General features: G+C 51.7%; 1 protein-coding gene across 1 annotated transcript in view; it reads left to right on the forward strand.

The window, feature by feature from the left end:
* ECHDC2 (enoyl-CoA hydratase domain containing 2) overlaps window positions 1–12,529 on the forward strand; it is a 26,380-nt gene extending 13,851 nt beyond the window's left edge. The window contains exons 8-9 of the mRNA XM_088458511.1: window positions 1,705–1,752; window positions 11,832–12,529. Coding sequence (XP_088314637.1) covers window positions 1,705–1,752; window positions 11,832–11,909 — 126 coding nt within the window. The 3' untranslated portion in view covers window positions 11,910–12,529. The remainder of the gene's footprint in view (window positions 1–1,704; window positions 1,753–11,831) is intronic.
* The last annotated feature ends 5,205 nt before the right edge of the window (window positions 12,530–17,734 follow it).

The following is a 17,734-nucleotide window of genomic DNA, read 5'->3' on the forward strand; positions in this document are numbered from 1 at the left end:
CACAGAGAACAGTGTAATGGCCCTGTCATTCCTCTGTGTAAGCTGCTATTCTGCCTGGTGAATGCGTCTCCTGTGTACAATGGGGAAGGAGATGACGGGCAGCTAGAAGCAGCCGGGCGTCTCAGCTTTGTATGACACACGTGAGGAGAGCTCATGGCTGTTATCTGTAGGGGTCCTGTGCACAACACGCTGGGTACTGACCCTGCCCCAAACATGGAAACTATCACAGAAGTCACTTACTCCCTAATGTACAGTATCTGCAGATAAGGACACAGTAGGCTATATAGGAGGCGTGAGTAGGACACAGTAGGCTATATAGGAGGAGTGAGTAGGACACTAGGCTATATAGGAGGCGTGAGTCGGACACACAGGCTATATAGGGGGGGTGAGTCGGACACACAGGCTATATAGGGGGGGTGAGTCGGACACACAGGCTATATAGGGGGGGTGAGTCGGACACACAGGCTATATAGGGGGGGTGAGTCGGACACACAGGCTATATAGGAGGCGTGAGTGGGACACACAGTAGGCTATATAGGGGGGGTGAGTCGGACACACAGTAGGCTATATATGAGGTGTGAGTCGGACACACAGTAGGCTATATATGAGGTGTGAGTCGGACACACACAGTAATCTATATAGGAGGTGTGAGTGGGACACACAGTAGGCTATATAGGAGGTGTGAGTGGGACACAGTAATCTATATAGGAGGTGTGAGTGGGACACAGTAATCTATATAGGAGGTGTGAGTGGGATACACAGTAGGCTATATAGGAGGCGTGAGTCGGACACACACAGTAATCTATATAGGAGGTGTGAGTGAGACACAGTAATCTATATAGGAGGCGTGAGTCGGATACTCAGGCCCGTGCTCAATTGCTGGCGAAAAGTCCGAATCCACGAAAAAGTATCGCGGATGACATCATTTCGCCAGGCGGAAAGTCAATGTAGTGTAATAGGCGAAAAAGTGCAGTTTTGGGGTCCAGTCTTCGGGAAACCCCCCTGCACCTTTGGAACAATCCCCCAAAGATAAACTGTCAATTTTTATTTAAAAAAAAAAAAAAAAGACTTTAGAACACCCCAAAATGTACTTTCATTTTGGGGACAAAAAGTTGAGGGACAAACTTAAAAACTAGCGAAACAGACTTCTGGGGGTCCCCAAGTACGCCCCAGGTGTGTTTTGTTTGCAGGCGGTTGCGGTAGGTGGATTCATTACATCTTTAAAAACTTCACTTTAGCAACTTTCAAATCTGCTCCCCCCCATTTTCATGTACCCCAAACTTACTGGGAGAAGTTATTTTTCACTTTAAAACACTACTTAATGCTATTCTTCATCACTTGTGTTAATGCGCTAATTGGCACCAATTGTCACAAGTTAAGGACCCCAAATACCTTCATTTGGGCTAATTGGGGGCATCTATAGTGATCCCCAATGTTGGTGCATGTTTTGGGGGGTGTTAGGCTGATTTCCCCATTTCTGTCAGTACTTTTCGCCTGATTCAGTTTCCCTGGGTGCCGTTTTCGCGTCCTTTGGAATTGAAAACGGCGAATAGCGGGGACGTGCATGATAAGTTTCCGTGAAGTAGGCGAAAAGTCCGGCAGGCGGAAAAGTATCGCGGGTGCGAAACTAATTGAATCCGGCCCACAGTAGGTTATATAGGCGGTGTGAGTCAGACTAATGGTGCCGGGTCTTGTCCTTCGCAGGTGGATATTGCGTCTGGAATGGCCATTGAGGGAATTTGCTATGGACAGGTGAGTTAAACAATAGCCACTCATGGGCTCAATTATGTCCAGGACCCTATCTGTGTGGTGTTTGTATGTTCTTGTTCGATTTGTGTGGGTTCTTCATTGAGGCATGTACTGGACAGCTCTACAGCATATGGTGGCACTATATAAATAAATGGTAATAATACCCAGAAGCACATTGAGGGCGTATGTAAATGTGCCCAGCGGCTCTTTCCTGTAAATCTCCGATTCTCATTTTTCACGAGGATAGGGTAACGTTACGCACTAAACCTTCCTTTCTTCCCAAGGTGGTATCGGCTTTCCACATTAACCAGGATATTGGCCGTCATTCAGAGGCGGTCGCGAGAAGCAATCGTTCTCTCTGAATGAGGGCGGCCGCTTCATTTTTGAAGTGCGGCCTCCTGGTCGTTAGTTAAGCTGCGGGTTACCACCCACAGCTTAAAGACCAACCAGGTTGATGGTCGCGATGGTGATCACCATTGCGACCATCAGGGCTTGCGACGAGACCCTAATGTTGGGTCTCGGCAACCGCAAGCCCCAGGGAGCTTTCTGCTCTGATGGAGCAGGAAGCTCCCCACTGACATCACTGATGATGTCAGTGTAGCCGCCCACAAAATGGTAGGCCTCCGTTTTGGAAACCACCCCCCCCCCCCCCGGCCCGCCTACAAAACGGGGCGAGCTGTTGATCAACATCGACAGCCGCCCCTTTTGTAGCAAGCTCCGGAGCGAGAGTGTTACTCTCTCGCTTCGGGGCTTGCGCATGCGCAGTGCGGCCGCTGCGCGTGCGCAGTGCTACCCATCGACCCGGTTACGACCCATTGTCCTTCCAGCTTTCGGCCAGGATCCAGTGACTAGTGAGGCTTATTCCTTAGCACTGTTGGATGTGGAACGTGCGTCATGCATTCACTTGGACCGTTCTGAGTCTATCAGGCATACAGATTCCCTGTTGGTGTTGATTGATGCACCAAAAAGAGACCAGCCAGCCTCGAAAGGATCCATCGCAAGATCGGTCACTTCTGCCATTCTACAGGCATATTTGTCCTCGATTGTGATGGTTCCAGCCACAATTTGGGCCCACTTGACCCGTGCTGTCGGGGCTTCTTGGGCTGTACAGTATGGTGCCTCGGTTGAGCAGCTGTGCAAAGCAGCTACCTAGTCATCTGTACACACTTTTAAACATTTTTACCGCTTCCATTCATTTGGCGCAAGGGACGCCAGTGTTGGGCGGAAAATTCTTAGAGCGGTCGGTTCCGACTCTCCCCTTAATTGGCTTGCTTTGGTATATCCTAGAAGTAATGGCATCCCCCAGATGGATGAAAAAGGAGATCCGATTGTTACTCACCCTAAAATCTCTTCCTTGGAGTCCATCTGGGGGATGGCCAGATCCCTCCATTGTTTGGTTTCATACTAGATACCTGTTGGTCTCTGGTTTCTCAGTTTTTCCGTGGGTCTTTCTCTGGCTTTGTTAAACCTAGACTGTGCTCATGGTGGAAAGGGAGGGGTTATATAGGGGATAGGAGCCTATTTTAATTTAGCTAGTGTCCGACTCCACGCCTCAATACGCATAATCCAGTAGTAATGGCATCCCTCGCATGGGCTCTAAGGTAGAGATTTTACGGTGAGTAAAAAATAGAATTTTTTAATTTTTTGTTTAAAAATTATAATGAATCAGGTTTAAATAGCTCTTATTTAGATCATGTTAAAATAAAAAAACAATTATTTTGGGGACATTTTTGGAAAAATTATTAGCCAGTTAAGTGGTTAAATAAGTATTTTAGAGCACTGCACATTTAAAATGTATCATTGGATGCTCTGGTCCCCATCCACGTGAACCAGAGAGCTGTTGGGCGCTCCCCATCCACGGGAACGAGAGAGCTGTTGGGCGCTCCCCATCCACGGGAACGAGAGAGCTGTTGGGCGGTCCCCACCCACGGGAACGAGAGAGCTGTTGGGCGGTCCCCACCCACGGGAACGAGAGAGCTGTTGGGCGGTCCCCACCCACGGGAACGAGAGAGCTGTTGGGCGGTCCCCACCCACGGGAACGAGAGAGCTGTTGGGCGGTCCCCACCCACGGGAACCAGAGAGCTGTTGGGCGGTCCCCACCCACGGGAACCAGAGAGCTGTTGGGCGGTCCCCACCCACGGGAACCAGAGAGCTGTTGGGCGGTCCCCACCCACGGGAACCAGAGAGCTGTTGGGCGGTCCCCACCCACGGGAACCAGAGAGCTGTTGGGCGGTCCCCACCCACGGGAACCAGAGAGCTGTTGGGCGGTCCCCACCCACGGGAACCAGAGAGCTGTTGGGCGGTCCCCACCCACGGGAACCAGAGAGCTGTTGGGCGGTCCCCACCCACGGGAACCAGAGAGCTGTTGGGCGGTCCCCACCCACGGGAACCAGAGAGCTGTTGGGCGGTCCCCACCCACGGGAACCAGAGAGCTGTTGGGCGGTCCCCACCCACGGGAACCAGAGAGCTGTTGGGCGGTCCCCACCCACGGGAACCAGAGAGCTGTTGGGCGGTCCCCACCCACGGGAACCAGAGAGCTGTTGGGCGGTCCCCACCCACGGGAACCAGAGAGCTGTTGGGCGGTCCCCACCCACGGGAACCAGAGAGCTGTTGGGCGGTCCCCACCCACGGGAACCAGAGAGCTGTTGGGCGGTCCCCACCCACGGGAACCAGAGAGCTGTTGGGCGGTCCCCACCCACGGGAACCAGAGAGCTGTAGGGCGGTCCCCACCCACGGGAACCAGAGAGCTGTAGGGCGGTCCCCACCCACGGGAACCATAGCGCTGTAGAACAGTCACCATATCCTGGTAGTCACATGATGAAGTGGTGGTAACCTCAGAGTGTCCTGAGGTGGCAGGTGGCAGAGTCTTACTGTGGAGCCTCCTGAACTCAGTGAGATCAGGAGGTGCAGTGAATCATGGGAACCCCAAGCAGCCAGATGTTACATTGGAGCCCTGAGCAGATCTCCTGGAGAAATTTTTAGGTGGGAGATTTAAAGCCGGGGTTTTTACCCCTAATCTTCAAGTACCACCAATAGGTCATGGAATCCTAGTACCCCAGCTGTGACTGGATGGGGTTACGCTGCTGTCTGGGCCACAATATCACATGGCAGAGTAACCCCATCTGGTCACAGCAGTGTAAGTTTGGGGATTATGTGTAATATAGGAGAGATCTGCTGCCCTGGACAAACAAGGAGAATACTGCAATCCCTATAATACTCGGCCGGGAGCAATGTGCCAGAAACACCTGAGGCTGGCACTTAATCTACTGATGAAGCATTGGCAGGGCGAGGGATGTTGGGATCCCACCCGGCAGCTTGGTTTGTGCACATGAGCATTCTATACATTGGTATAGAATCTAGAAGTTCATTCTTTTGCCGCTGCAATAACCAAGCATGAAAAGAAGTGTCAGCGAGACACAGTTACTGCTGGGATAGTCCTGTTTCAGATGTGCTCATCGGTAGTAGTTATAATATGTGCAGGTCCACGGTGTCCTCACAAGAGCCAACCACAGCTGTACGGTCTCTACGAGGGATTGCAGACTCTCTAAGTTTGGATAGCGATGCGGCAGCTGCAATATGATAAGTCCGAGCCTTATAGGAAGAAGCAGTCAGGGCTTGGGATCTCTGCAGCTCTTATAGGGAGAAGCATTCAGGGCTTGGGATCTCTGCAGCTCTTCTTATAGGAAGAAGCATTCAGGGCTTGGGATCTGTGCAGCTCTTATTGGGAGAAGCATTCAGGGCTTGGGGGTCTCTGCAGCTCTTCTTATAGGAAGAAGCATTCAGGGCTTGGGGTCTCTGCTGCTCTTAAAGGGAGAAGCATTCAGGGCTTGGGATCTCTGCAGCTCTTATAGGAAGAAGCAGTCAGGGCTTGGGATCTTTGCAGCTCTTCTTATAGGAAGAAGCAGTCAGGGCTTCGGATCTCTGCAGCTCTTATAGGGAGAAGCATTCAGGGCTTGGGGGTCTCTGCAGCTCTTATAGGGAGAAGCATTCAGGGCTTGGGGTCTCTGCAGCTCTTATAGGGAGAAGCATTCATGGCTTGGGATCTCTGCAGCTCTTATAGGAAGAAGGAGTCAGGGCTTGGGGTCTCTGCAGCTCTTATAGGAAGAAGGAGTCAGGGCTTGGGGTCTCTGCAGCTCTTCTTATAGGGAGAAGCATTCAGGGCTTGGGATCTCTGCAGCTCTTATAGGAAGAAGCATTCAGGGCTTGGGGTCTCTGCAGCTCTTATAGGAAGAAGCATTCAGGGCTTGGGGGTCTCTGCTGCTCTTATAGGAAGAAGCATTCAGGGATCTCTGCAGCTCTTCTTATAGGAAGAAGCATTCAGGGCTTGGGATCTCTGCAGCTCTTATAGGGAGAAGCATTCAAGGCTTGTGATATCTGCAGCTCTTATAGGAAGAAGCATTCAGGGATCTCTGCAGCTCTTCTTATAGGAAGAAGCAGTCAGGGCTTGGGGTCTCTGCAGCTCTTCTTATAGGAAGAAGCAGTCAGGGCTTGGGGTCTCTGCAGCTCTTATAGGAAGAAGCATTCAGGGCTTGGGGGTCTCTGCTGCTCTTATAGGAAGAAGCATTCAGGGATCTCTGCAGCTCTTCTTATAGGAAGAAGCATTCAGGGCTTGGGATCTCTGCAGCTCTTATAGGAAGAAGCAGTCAGGGCTTGGGATTTCTGCAGCTCTTATAGGGAGAAGCATTCAAGGCTTGTGATATCTGCAGCTCTTATAGGAAGAAGCATTCAGGGATCTCTGCAGCTCTTCTTATAGGAAGAAGCAGTCAGGGCTTGGGATCTCTGCAGCTCTTATAGGAAGAAGCATTCAGGGATCTCTGCAGCTCTTATAGGAAGAAGCATTCAGGGCTTGGGATCTCTGCAGCTCTTATAGGAAGAAGCATTCAGGGCTTGGGATCTCTGCAGCTCTTATAGGAAGAAGCATTCAGGGCTGGGGATCTCTGCAGCTCTTATAGGAAGAAGCAGTCAGGGCTTGGGATCTGTGCAGCTCTTATAGGAAGAAGCATTCAGGGATCTCTGCAGCTCTTATAGGAAGAAGCATTCAGGGGTCTCTGCAGCTCTTATAGGAAGAAGCAGTCAGGGATCTCTGTAGCTCTTATAGGAAGAAGCATTCAGGGCTTGGGATCTCTGCAGCTCTTATAGGAAGAAGCATTCAGGGCTTGGGATCTCTGCAGCTCTTATAGGAAGAAGCATTCAGGGCTTGGGATCTCTGCAGCTCTTATAGGAAGAAGCAGTCAGGGCTTGGGATCTGTGCAGCTCTTATAGGAAGAAGCATTCAGGGATCTCTGCAGCTCTTATAGGAAGAAGCATTCAGGGCTTGGGATCTCTGCAGCTCTTATAGGAAGAAGCATTCAGGGCTGGGGATCTCTGCAGCTCTTATAGGAAGAAGCAGTCAGGGCTTGGGATTTCTGCAGCTCTTATAGGAAGAAGCATTCAGGGCTGGGGATCTCTGCAGCTCTTATAGGAAGAAGCAGTCAGGGCTTGGGGTCGCTGCAGCTCTTCTTACAGGAAGAAGCATTCAGGGCTTGGGATCTCTGCAGCTCTTATAGGAAGAAGCATTCAGGGATCTCTGCAGCTCTTATAGGAAGAAGCATTCAGGGCTTGGGATCTGTGCAGCTCTTATAGGAAGAAGCATTCAGGGCTTGGGAGCTCTGCAGCTCTTATAGGAAGAAGCAGTCAGGGATCTCTGTAGCTCTTATAGGAAGAAGCATTCAGGGCTTGGGGTCTCTGCAGCTCTTCTTATAGGAAGAAGCATTCAGGGCTTGGGATCTGTGCAGCTCTTATAGGAAGAAGCATTCAGGGCTTGGGAGCTCTGCAGCTCTTATAGGAAGAAGCAGTCTGGGATCTCTGCAGCTCTTATAGAAAGAAGCATTCAGGGATCTCTGCAGCTCTTCTTATAGGAAGAAGCAGTCAGGGCTTGGGATCTCTGCAGCTCTTATAGGAAGAAGCATTCAGGGCTTGGGATCTCTGCAGCTCTTATAGGAAGAAGCATTCAGGGGTCTCTGCAGCTCTTATAGGAAGAAGCAGTCAGGGCTTGGGAGCTCTGCAGCTCTTATAGGAAGAAGCAGTCAGGGATCTCTGTAGCTCTTATAGGAAGAAGCATTCAGGGCTTGGGGTCTCTGCAGCTCTTCTTATAGGAAGAAGCATTCAGGGCTTGGGAGCTCTGCAGCTCTTATAGGAAGAAGCAGTCAAGGATCTCTGCAGCTCTTATAGGAAGAAGCATTCAGGGGTCTCTGCAGCTCTTATAGGAAGAAGCAGTCAGGGCTTGGGATTTCTGCAGCTCTTATAGGGAGAAGCATTCAAGGCTTGTGATATCTGCAGCTCTTATAGGAAGAAGCATTCAGGGATCTCTGCAGCTCTTATAGGAAGAAGCAGTCAGGGATCTCTGCAGCTCTTATAGGAAGAAGCATTCAGGGCTTGGGGTCTCTGCTGCTCTTATAGAAAGAAGCATTCAGGGCTTGGGATCTCTGCAGCTCTTATAGGAAGAAGCATTCAGGGGTCTCTGCAGCTCTTATAGGAAGAAGCAGTCAGGGATCTCTGCAGCTCTTATAGAAAGAAGCAGTCAGGGCTTGGGGTCTCTGCAGCTCTTCTTATAGGAAGAAGCATTCAGGGCTTGGGGTCTCTGCTGCTCTTATAGGAAGAAGCATTCAGGGATCTCTGCAGCTCTTCTTATAGGAAGAAGCAGTCAGGGCTTGGGATCTCTGCAGCTCTTATAGGAAGAAGCATTCAGGGGTCTCTGCAGCTCTTATAGGAAGAAGCAGTCAGGGATCTCTGTAGCTCTTATAGGAAGAAGCATTCAGGGCTTGGGGTCTCTGCAGCTCTTCTTATAGGAAGAAGCATTCAGGGCTTGGGATCTCTGCAGCTCTTATAGGAAGAAGCAGTCAGGGCTTGGGATTTCTGCAGCTCTTATAGGGAGACGCATTCAAGGCTTGGGGTCTCTGCTGCTCTTATAGGAAGAAGCATTCAGGGATCTCTGCAGCTCTTATAGGAAGAAGCAGTCAGGGATCTCTGCAGCTCTTATAGGAAGAAGCATTCAGGGCTTGGGGTCTCTGCAGCTCTTCTTATAGGAAGAAGCATTCAGGGCTTGGGGTCTCTGCTGCTCTTATAGGAAGAAGCATTCAGGGCTTGGGATTTCTGCAGCTCTTATAGGGAGAAGCAGTCAAGGCTTGTGATATCTGCAGCTCTTATAGGAAGAAGCATTCAGGGATCTCTGCAGCTCTTATAGGAAGAAGCAGTCAGGGATCTCTGCAGCTCTTATAGGAAGAAGCATTCAGGGCTTGGGGTCTCTGCTGCTCTTATAGAAAGAAGCATTCAGGGCTTGGGATCTCTGCAGCTCTTATAGGAAGAAGCATTCAGGGCTTGGGGTCTCTGCTGCTCTTATAGAAAGAAGCATTCAGGGCTTGGGATCTCTGCAGCTCTTATAGGAAGAAGCATTCAGGGGTCTCTGCAGCTCTTATAGGAAGAAGCAGTCAGGGCTTGGGAGCTCTGCAGCTCTTATAGGAAGAAGCAGTCAGGGATCTCTGCAGCTCTTATAGGAAGAAGCATTCAGGGGTCTCTGCAGCTCTTATAGGAAGAAGCAGTCAGGGCTTGGGAGCTCTGCAGCTCTTATAGGAAGAAGCATTCAGGGGTCTCTGCAGCTCTTATAGGAAGAAGCAGTCAGGGCTTGGGAGCTCTGCAGCTCTTATAGGAAGAAGCAGTCAGGGATCTCTGTAGCTCTTATAGGAAGAAGCATTCAGGGCTTGGGGTCTCTGCAGCTCTTCTTATAGGAAGAAGCATTCAGGGCTTGGGAGCTCTGCAGCTCTTATAGGAAGAAGCAGTCAGGGATCTCTGCAGCTCTTATAGGAAGAAGCATTCAGGGATCTCTGCAGCTCTTATAGGAAGAAGCATTCAGGGCTTGGGGTCTCTGCTGCTCTTATAGAAAGAAGCATTCAGGGCTTGGGATCTCTGCAGCTCTTATAGGAAGAAGCATTCAGGGGTCTCTGCAGCTCTTATAGGAAGAAGCAGTCAGGGCTTGGGAGCTCTGCAGCTCTTATAGGAAGAAGCAGTCAGGGATCTCTGCAGCTCTTATAGGAAGAAGCATTCAGGGGTCTCTGCAGCTCTTATAGGAAGAAGCAGTCAGGGCTTGGGAGCTCTGCAGCTCTTATAGGAAGAAGCATTCAGGGGTCTCTGCAGCTCTTATAGGAAGAAGCAGTCAGGGCTTGGGAGCTCTGCAGCTCTTATAGGAAGAAGCAGTCAGGGATCTCTGTAGCTCTTATAGGAAGAAGCATTCAGGGCTTGGGGTCTCTGCAGCTCTTCTTATAGGAAGAAGCATTCAGGGCTTGGGAGCTCTGCAGCTCTTATAGGAAGAAGCAGTCAGGGATCTCTGCAGCTCTTATAGGAAGAAGCATTCAGGGATCTCTGCAGCTCTTATAGGAAGAAGCATTCAGGGCTTGGGGTCTCTGCTGCTCTTATAGAAAGAAGCATTCAGGGCTTGGGATCTCTGCAGCTCTTATAGGAAGAAGCATTCAGGGGTCTCTGCAGCTCTTATAGGAAGAAGCAGTCAGGGCTTGGGAGCTCTGCAGCTCTTATAGGAAGAAGCAGTCAGGGATCTCTGCAGCTCTTATAGGAAGAAGCAGTCAGGGCTTGGGAGCTCTGCAGCTCTTATAGGAAGAAGCATTCAGGGGTCTCTGCAGCTCTTATAGGAAGAAGCAGTCAGGGCTTGGGAGCTCTGCAGCTCTTATAGGAAGAAGCAGTCAGGGATCTCTGTAGCTCTTATAGGAAGAAGCATTCAGGGCTTGGGGTCTCTGCAGCTCTTCTTATAGGAAGAAGCATTCAGGGCTTGGGAGCTCTGCAGCTCTTATAGGAAGAAGCAGTCAGGGATCTCTGCAGCTCTTATAGGAAGAAGCATTCAGGGGTCTCTGCAGCTCTTATAGGAAGAAGCAGTCAGGGCTTGGGAGCTCTGCAGCTCTTCTTATAGGAAGAAGCATTCAGGGCTTGGGAGCTCTGCAGCTCTTATAGGAAGAAGCAGTCAGGGATCTCTGCAGCTCTTATAGGAAGAAGCATTCAGGGGTCTCTGCAGCTCTTATAGGAAGAAGCAGTCAGGGCTTGGGAGCTCTGCAGCTCTTATAGGAAGAAGCAGTCAGGGATCTCTGTAGCTCTTATAGGAAGAAGCATTCAGGGCTTGGGGTCTCTGCAGCTCTTCTTATAGGAAGAAGCATTCAGGGCTTGGGGTCTCTGCAGCTCTTCTTATAGGAAGAAGCAGTCAGGGCTTGGGATTTCTGCAGCTCTTATAGGGAGAAGCATTCAGGGATCTCTGCAGCTCTTATAGGAAGAAGCATTCAGGGCTTGGGATCTCTGCAGCTCTTATTGGGAGAAGCTTTGAGTTGTTTCATTGATATATAAACGCATGGGGTACTAGAGTTCGGAGCTGGCTACAGGCTTCTGTCAATGTGTCTACCCGTGGGCAGCAATGGTGGTGTAAAAACCCAGATTCTACAATAAAAGCAGTAATGTTGTATGATGACACCAAGAACAACTGTTTACGTCAATGCGTTTTACCATTAGCAAATTGTGTTTAATGAACGCCAGATCTAGCCATTCAGCCCATTGATGAGTAATGTTCACACCTTATCCAATCAGCCTCAGGGGGACGTCTCTACATTTCCATTCTGCGCAATCTGATCGCATTGTGACTTTATATTAGACAGATGGAGCCATCTAGCCGTGCGCCGAGTCATTTCCGCTTTGCCAGATGCCGCAGCAATGGTTTCGCTTATTGAGGCAGAAGTTGGCGACGTGAGGAGAGCGCATGATGTATATAACCACCGCGCAGTTCTCTCCCTATAGAATGTACACTCGGGGCTAAACGTACAGTGCAGAGCTTTTCAGAACCGCTGTGATTTTGTGCACTGGATTTAAAAAGGCAATTATATTAAATACAAAGCCCGACATGATGTATTGAATATAATTTCTCCATTAAATCCAGCCGTGGCTCTTTATTGTGATTTTAGCCCTGTAGTGTTTATTCCATTGAACAAACTTTATCCGTTCAGTTTTGTTTTTACCTAATTCCCAATAGTTAATCTCACACATTTCATATCCTTTAGGTCATTCCCACCAAAGATCGGTTAGAAGGAATGGCAGCATTCCAGGAGAAGCGTCTGCCTCATTACACAGGAGAGTAGCCAGCGGCGGGGCCATCGGAGGCTGGAAGAGAAGAAGAGAGAGAGGTCTCCCCATAAAGCAGTCACAGCACCCAATCATGGATTTAGTCCCATAACTCTGTTTTCTTACGCTTAGCACAGAGGCTCCCAAATGTGGTCCTCAGGGCTCCCCAACAGCTTCCTATAAGAGCTGCAGAGATCCCAAGGTATTAGAGATATGCATGGCTGAGCACAGGTAATGAAATCAAATAGACTGAGGTACTAATTAAGTTACCTGTGCTCAGCCATGGATCTCTCTAATACCTGAGCTGTTGGGGAGCCCCGAGGACCGTGATTGGGAACCTCTGGCTTCGTGCATTCTGAGAAATTGCATTAAAACTTTGTGCATTTCCTTTTTTACTACAACTTTGGTCCAATAGGTCTGGCCGGAGCCACTGTGTCACGTTATACAGATCCTGATACATAGGATGCCGAGGGTTACAGATATCACTTTGTATAGAAGTACTGAGGTTTCATGCGAGTTCTCATTCAGTAACTACATTTATATTGGAGGAAGCCATGTTACAGTATACTATACATGTGCCATATAATTGTATAAGAAGAGATTGGCCAATAGCAATAAAGCTCTTTATAGTAACAGATGCTGGCATCTTCTATGTAAAATCAGCATTATGTCTTACCTGGTTAAGTCCTTTTCTTTGAACAGGGAACACAGACAGACTATGGGGTATAGCTTGGAGCAGGAGTCGACTGGGCACCGACTACTTAAGTCCTTCTCCCCCCCCCTTTAACCCGGTGAGTTAAAGGCCGGAACAACTATTTCCTCGTTAACATGAAACTGGGAAACAACTTTGGGAAGAAACTCGGGCCGAGTGCGGAGCACTGCCCTGTTCCCATGAAAAACCAAGAAAGGGGGTCTACAAGAAAGAGCCCCTAACTCTGTTTTCCTTCTGGCCATTGCTTCGGCCAGACGTGTTTCTGTCTTAGCTGTTAGCCATTTAAGATCCACTGAGCCCAGTGGTTCAAACGGCGGTCCTTGGAGAGCCCTCAGGACCACAGCCAAATCCCAAGGCGCCACAGGTGGAACAAAGGGCGGCTGAATGCGGAGAACACACTGCATAAAGGTGCGCACATCCGGGATTGTAGCAATCCTACGGTGAAACCAGACAGATAGGGCCGAAACCTGTACCATCAAAAAAGCAAGGCGAAGCCCATGATCTAGTCCCGCTTGCAGGAAGGCGAGAATCCGAGACAGACGAAACTCCCGCGGTGCATAACCTCTCGGTCGACACCACTGGAAGAACGTATGCCACACGCGATGGTATATCCTCGCGGAAGACGGTTTCCGAGCTCGTAACATGGTACGCACCACAGAGCTGGAAAACCCCCGGGACCTCAGCATGGCCGTCTCAACAGCCACGCCGTCAAAGACAGCCGAGTCAGGTCCGGGTGAAGGCAAGGACCCTGAGACAGAAGATCCGGTCGTAGCGGCAACCGCAGAGGACTGTCCACGGACAGACCCTGAAGGTCTGAGAACCAGTGCCGTCAGGGCCACGCGGGAGCTATCAACAGGAGCGTCCCTCCTTCCTGTTTGAATTTCCGGATTACCCGTGGAAGAAGGGAGACCGGAGGGAACAGGTATGCGAACCGGAACGTCCACCGGACGGACAGAGCATCCACCAGAGACGCCCCTTCGTCTCTTGTGCGAGACCCGTACACCGGCAACTTGTTGTGCCGGGACGCCATGAGGTCGATTTCTGGAAGACTCCACCTGTCCACCAGTAGTTGAAAAACGTCCGGGTGCAGGGACCATTCCCCCGGATGAACGTCCTGGCGACTTAGAAAGTCTGCCTCCCAATTTAGCACTCCCGGGATGAAGACCGCTGATATGGCCGGAAGATTGCGCTCCGCCCAAACCAGGATCCGAGAGACCTCTACGAGAGCCGCCCGACTGCGAGTTCCTCCTTGCCTGTTTATGTAGGCCACGGTGGTAGCGTTGTCCGACTGGACCTGCACCGGGCGACCCTGGAGAAACCGCTTTGCCTGCTGGAGAGCATTGAAGACCGCACGGAGTTCCAAGATATTTATTGGAAGCTCCGCTTCTGTCGGTGTCCACCTGCCCTGGAACAAGTGTGGACCCGAAACTGCTCCCCAGCCCCGAAGACTGGCGTCCGTTGTCAACAGGACCCAATTTGGAACCCAGAACGGACGTCCCTTGTTGAGGTGGGTCGTCTGTAACCACCACGCAAGGGACAGGCGAACCTCCTGGGTGAGCACAATCGTCTGGGACTTCAGAGACTGAGGCAGCCCGTTCCACTTGGACAGGATCAGGTGCTGCAGAGGTCTGGAGTGAAACTGGGCGTATTCCACCATGTCGAACACCGACACCATGGAGCCCAGTAACCTCATCGCCGAGTGTAAGGACACCCGGCGGCTGTGCAGACAACTGCGCACCCTTGACTGTAAAGCAGAGATCTTGTCCTCCGTCACGAAGATCCTTTGCTGTCCCGAGTCCAATAAGGCTCCAAGATGCAGAATCCTCCGAGACGGGATTAGAGTGGACTTCTGCCAGTTGATTAGCCAGCCGTGCCGTTGCAGCAGTGCAATGGTCAGGTCCAAGTGGTGTAACAGGAGCTCTGGAGATCCTGCCACCAATAACAGGTCGTCCAAGTACGGCAACATGCGGACTCCTTGCAGCCGCAGAGAAGCCGCCATGACCGCCATCACCTTGGTGAAAACACGTGGTGCTGTCGCCAGGCCAAAAGGTAACGCCCGAAACTGGAAGTGGTCGCTGCGGATTGCAAACCGAAGGAACTCTTGATGGCGCAAAAGAATAGGGACATGCAGGTAAGCGTCCTGTATGTCCAATGACACCATGTAGTCCCCAGGTTCCAGCGCCAGAATGATGGACCGTAGGGTCTCCATCCGAAACTTCGGGACCCGCAAAGACTTGTTGAGTGCTTTGAGGTTGAGAATCGGACGATATGACCCATTGGGTTTCTGTACCAAAAATAGATTTAAATAGAAACCCTGGCCCCTCTGGGAGAATGGAACAGACACTATAACTCCAGCCTGGAGCATAGTGTGCAATACCTTCCGCAGCTCCGTAGCCTTGTTCCGGTCTGATGGAAGACCCGTGGTGAAGAATCGAGCCGGGGGTCTGTGCCGGAAGGAGAGGGCGTACCCGTGGGAGACCACCTCCCGAACCCAAGTGTCTGTCGTAGTGAACGACCAACACCGGGAGAACTGCAGCAGGTGGCCTCCCACCCTGGGATCCCCCAAGGGGAGACCCGGACCGTCAGGCCGCAGGCTTGTCATCTGGCTTGGGGGCCGGACGTCTGGTACTCCATGCCTGTTTCCGGGGCTTGACCGATTTCTTAGGGCCAGCCTGTCGAGGAAACGACTGTGGTTTGGGCCTGCCCTGGGCCCTAGATGACCGAAAGGACGATGGTCCAGAACCAGAAGGAGCAGCGGCCGACGGAAGACAAGCAGATTTGGCTGCCGCCAGCGTGGCCACAATCTTATCCAGATCCGGACCGAAGAGAACTTCTCCGGTAAACGGCAACGCTTCCAGACCTTTCTTGGAATCTGCGTCCGCCTTCCAGGATCGCAGCCACAAGGTGCGACGAGCAGCTACCGCTGCTGAAGAAATTCTAGACACAAGAGTACTAATATCTAGAGCCGCCTCGTTGATGTAGGTGGCCGAATCACGGAGATTGCCAATCAACTCCGCCTGTTCGGCCGGACAGTCGGATTCAAAAGAAGCCTCTAATGAATCCGCCCAGCGCTCCATCGCTCTGGCAACCCAGCAAATGGCCATAGCCGGCCGTGCTGCCCCCCCCTGCAAGGGAATAAGCGGACTTCAGGCAGATTTCTACCTTGCGGTCCGTAGCATCCTTAAGGGAGGACATGGATGGCATCGGCAATGTGGCACTACGGACAAGACGGGTCACGTGAGAATCCACCTGTGGAGGAGATTCCCACTTAGCAAAATAATTATCCGCGAACGGATAAGCCACCGCCAGGCGTCTCTGCGGCTGGTAACTTTTGCCAGGTTGTTTCCACGCCTCCTCTAAATGGTCCACCAACTGACCCGAAAGAGGAAAGACTGTGGCATCGCCCTTCACATCTTTGAAAAAGGCATACTTAGATTTAGCCGCTGGGAGAACTTCGTCCTCAATCACCAAGGCTGTGCGGACCGCCCGCATAAGTCCAGGAATATATACTTTGGACTTAGCATCAGCGTCCTTAGTATGGAGAGGTTCCTGATCGTAAGGATCCAGAATCTCCCCATCATCAGACGTCCCTTCGTCATCCTCATAAGGAGCGGACAGAGACGCCACCGGCCTTTTATGAGGCCGCATCACAGACTCCCCTTGCAACACATCCGATAAGTGCTGTACAGAACTCGTCAGGGAGTTAACCCACGCTGGCTCCTGAGAACCCGGGAGCGGGGAAATAGGGAGACTGTGGGGTACCACCAATTGTCGTGGGAACCCCTGCATGGGTGACGACACCACAGACTGCTGGGACAAACCCATCGGAGTAAACGCGGGCTGCGGAGCTAACTGGCCCACTAAAGCTGTTAACGCCTGAGCGAAACAAGCCCAGGGCGGCTCCTGTACCGGTGCTGTAACCGTAATAGGCTGCGCCATGGACAAACACTGCCGGCAAAGGCCCTCCGCGCTACCCTCCCCCTCCGCTAACGGTACTTTGCACGTGGTACACTGTAGCCGGAGGGGAAAATCACTTTCAGACATGATGGCACCACGTATGTGACCTCTCTCACCAATTAAGTATTAAATAGGCGAGAGACCACCCTGCAGCACCGCACCGCAAGGGCTTTAGCAGAAAGAACAGGGACAGTAATAAAGCTGACAGTTTTGAGAAGATACAGTTACAGGCAGCAGCGCTAGCACAGTCACATAGTGCAGGAATTGTTATTTTTCTGCATTGTAACAGCGCTGATCACTCAACTACACAGACACAGGGCCTGGTAGGACACAGCGCTGCATACACAGACCTGAGCCACAGCGGAGGAGAGGTATGCGGGGGGACCCAGACCACGATGCTTCCTTCCAGACTTCCAGCAGCGTTCACCATGCGTTGCAGAGAAGATGGCCGCCGAGGAGCAGAGAGAAGCTGGCCTGGGGGAGGAGCGCTGACACAGGGCCAGTCAGCACAGTGCAGAGAGGGCTGTGTGCAGCGGGGGAGGCGCCGGCTGTGAGACAGGGAAGGCGCGCTCCCCTGGCATGCATTTAACCCCTGGGATGCCGCAGCGCTACCGATCTGCTGCGGTCCGCTCTCCCAGGGGATAGTGGAAAGCGCAGGTTCAGTACCTGGCTCCACGCTGCAGCCAGTCCCCAGGGAGCCCCCTGCCTGGGGACTTAGGACCATGTGACCAGCGGGGACCCACCGCGGGACCCCGCTGCTTACCTTTGTCCCCCTTGGATCCGGCCATGGTCCGGAACATCTGGGGTCACCGCTAGCTGTGACCCCAGATGCTCACCAGCATCCCCGGATCGGTACTGGCGTTCTGGTACCGGCGGGGGTGTAGGGAAGACAGCATGGACGTCAGGACTGACTGTCCATGCTGTACATCCAGATGTGCAGCCACAGCTGCACTGAAGAAAGCTTCAGGGGCTCTTCTAGCCCCCACTCCGACAGGTGCACCCGACGCCGGCCGGGCACCAAACTAAACTGAGGTGCCTTGGCCCGGGGGCGGGGTATAGGAGGGGGACCAGGTGCATCCTGGGAGGCTGAAAGCTTAACTCTTTGGTGCCCTGCGACTGACGTCACACCTATACCCCAAGGTATCCTGTGGATACCCTATGGACCCTGAAGTA

The sequence above is a fragment of the Taudactylus pleione genome, unplaced genomic scaffold (genome assembly GCF_031769625.1).
Source record: "Taudactylus pleione unplaced genomic scaffold, aTauple2 ptg000840l, whole genome shotgun sequence".
NCBI lineage: Eukaryota > Metazoa > Chordata > Amphibia > Anura > Myobatrachidae > Taudactylus > Taudactylus pleione.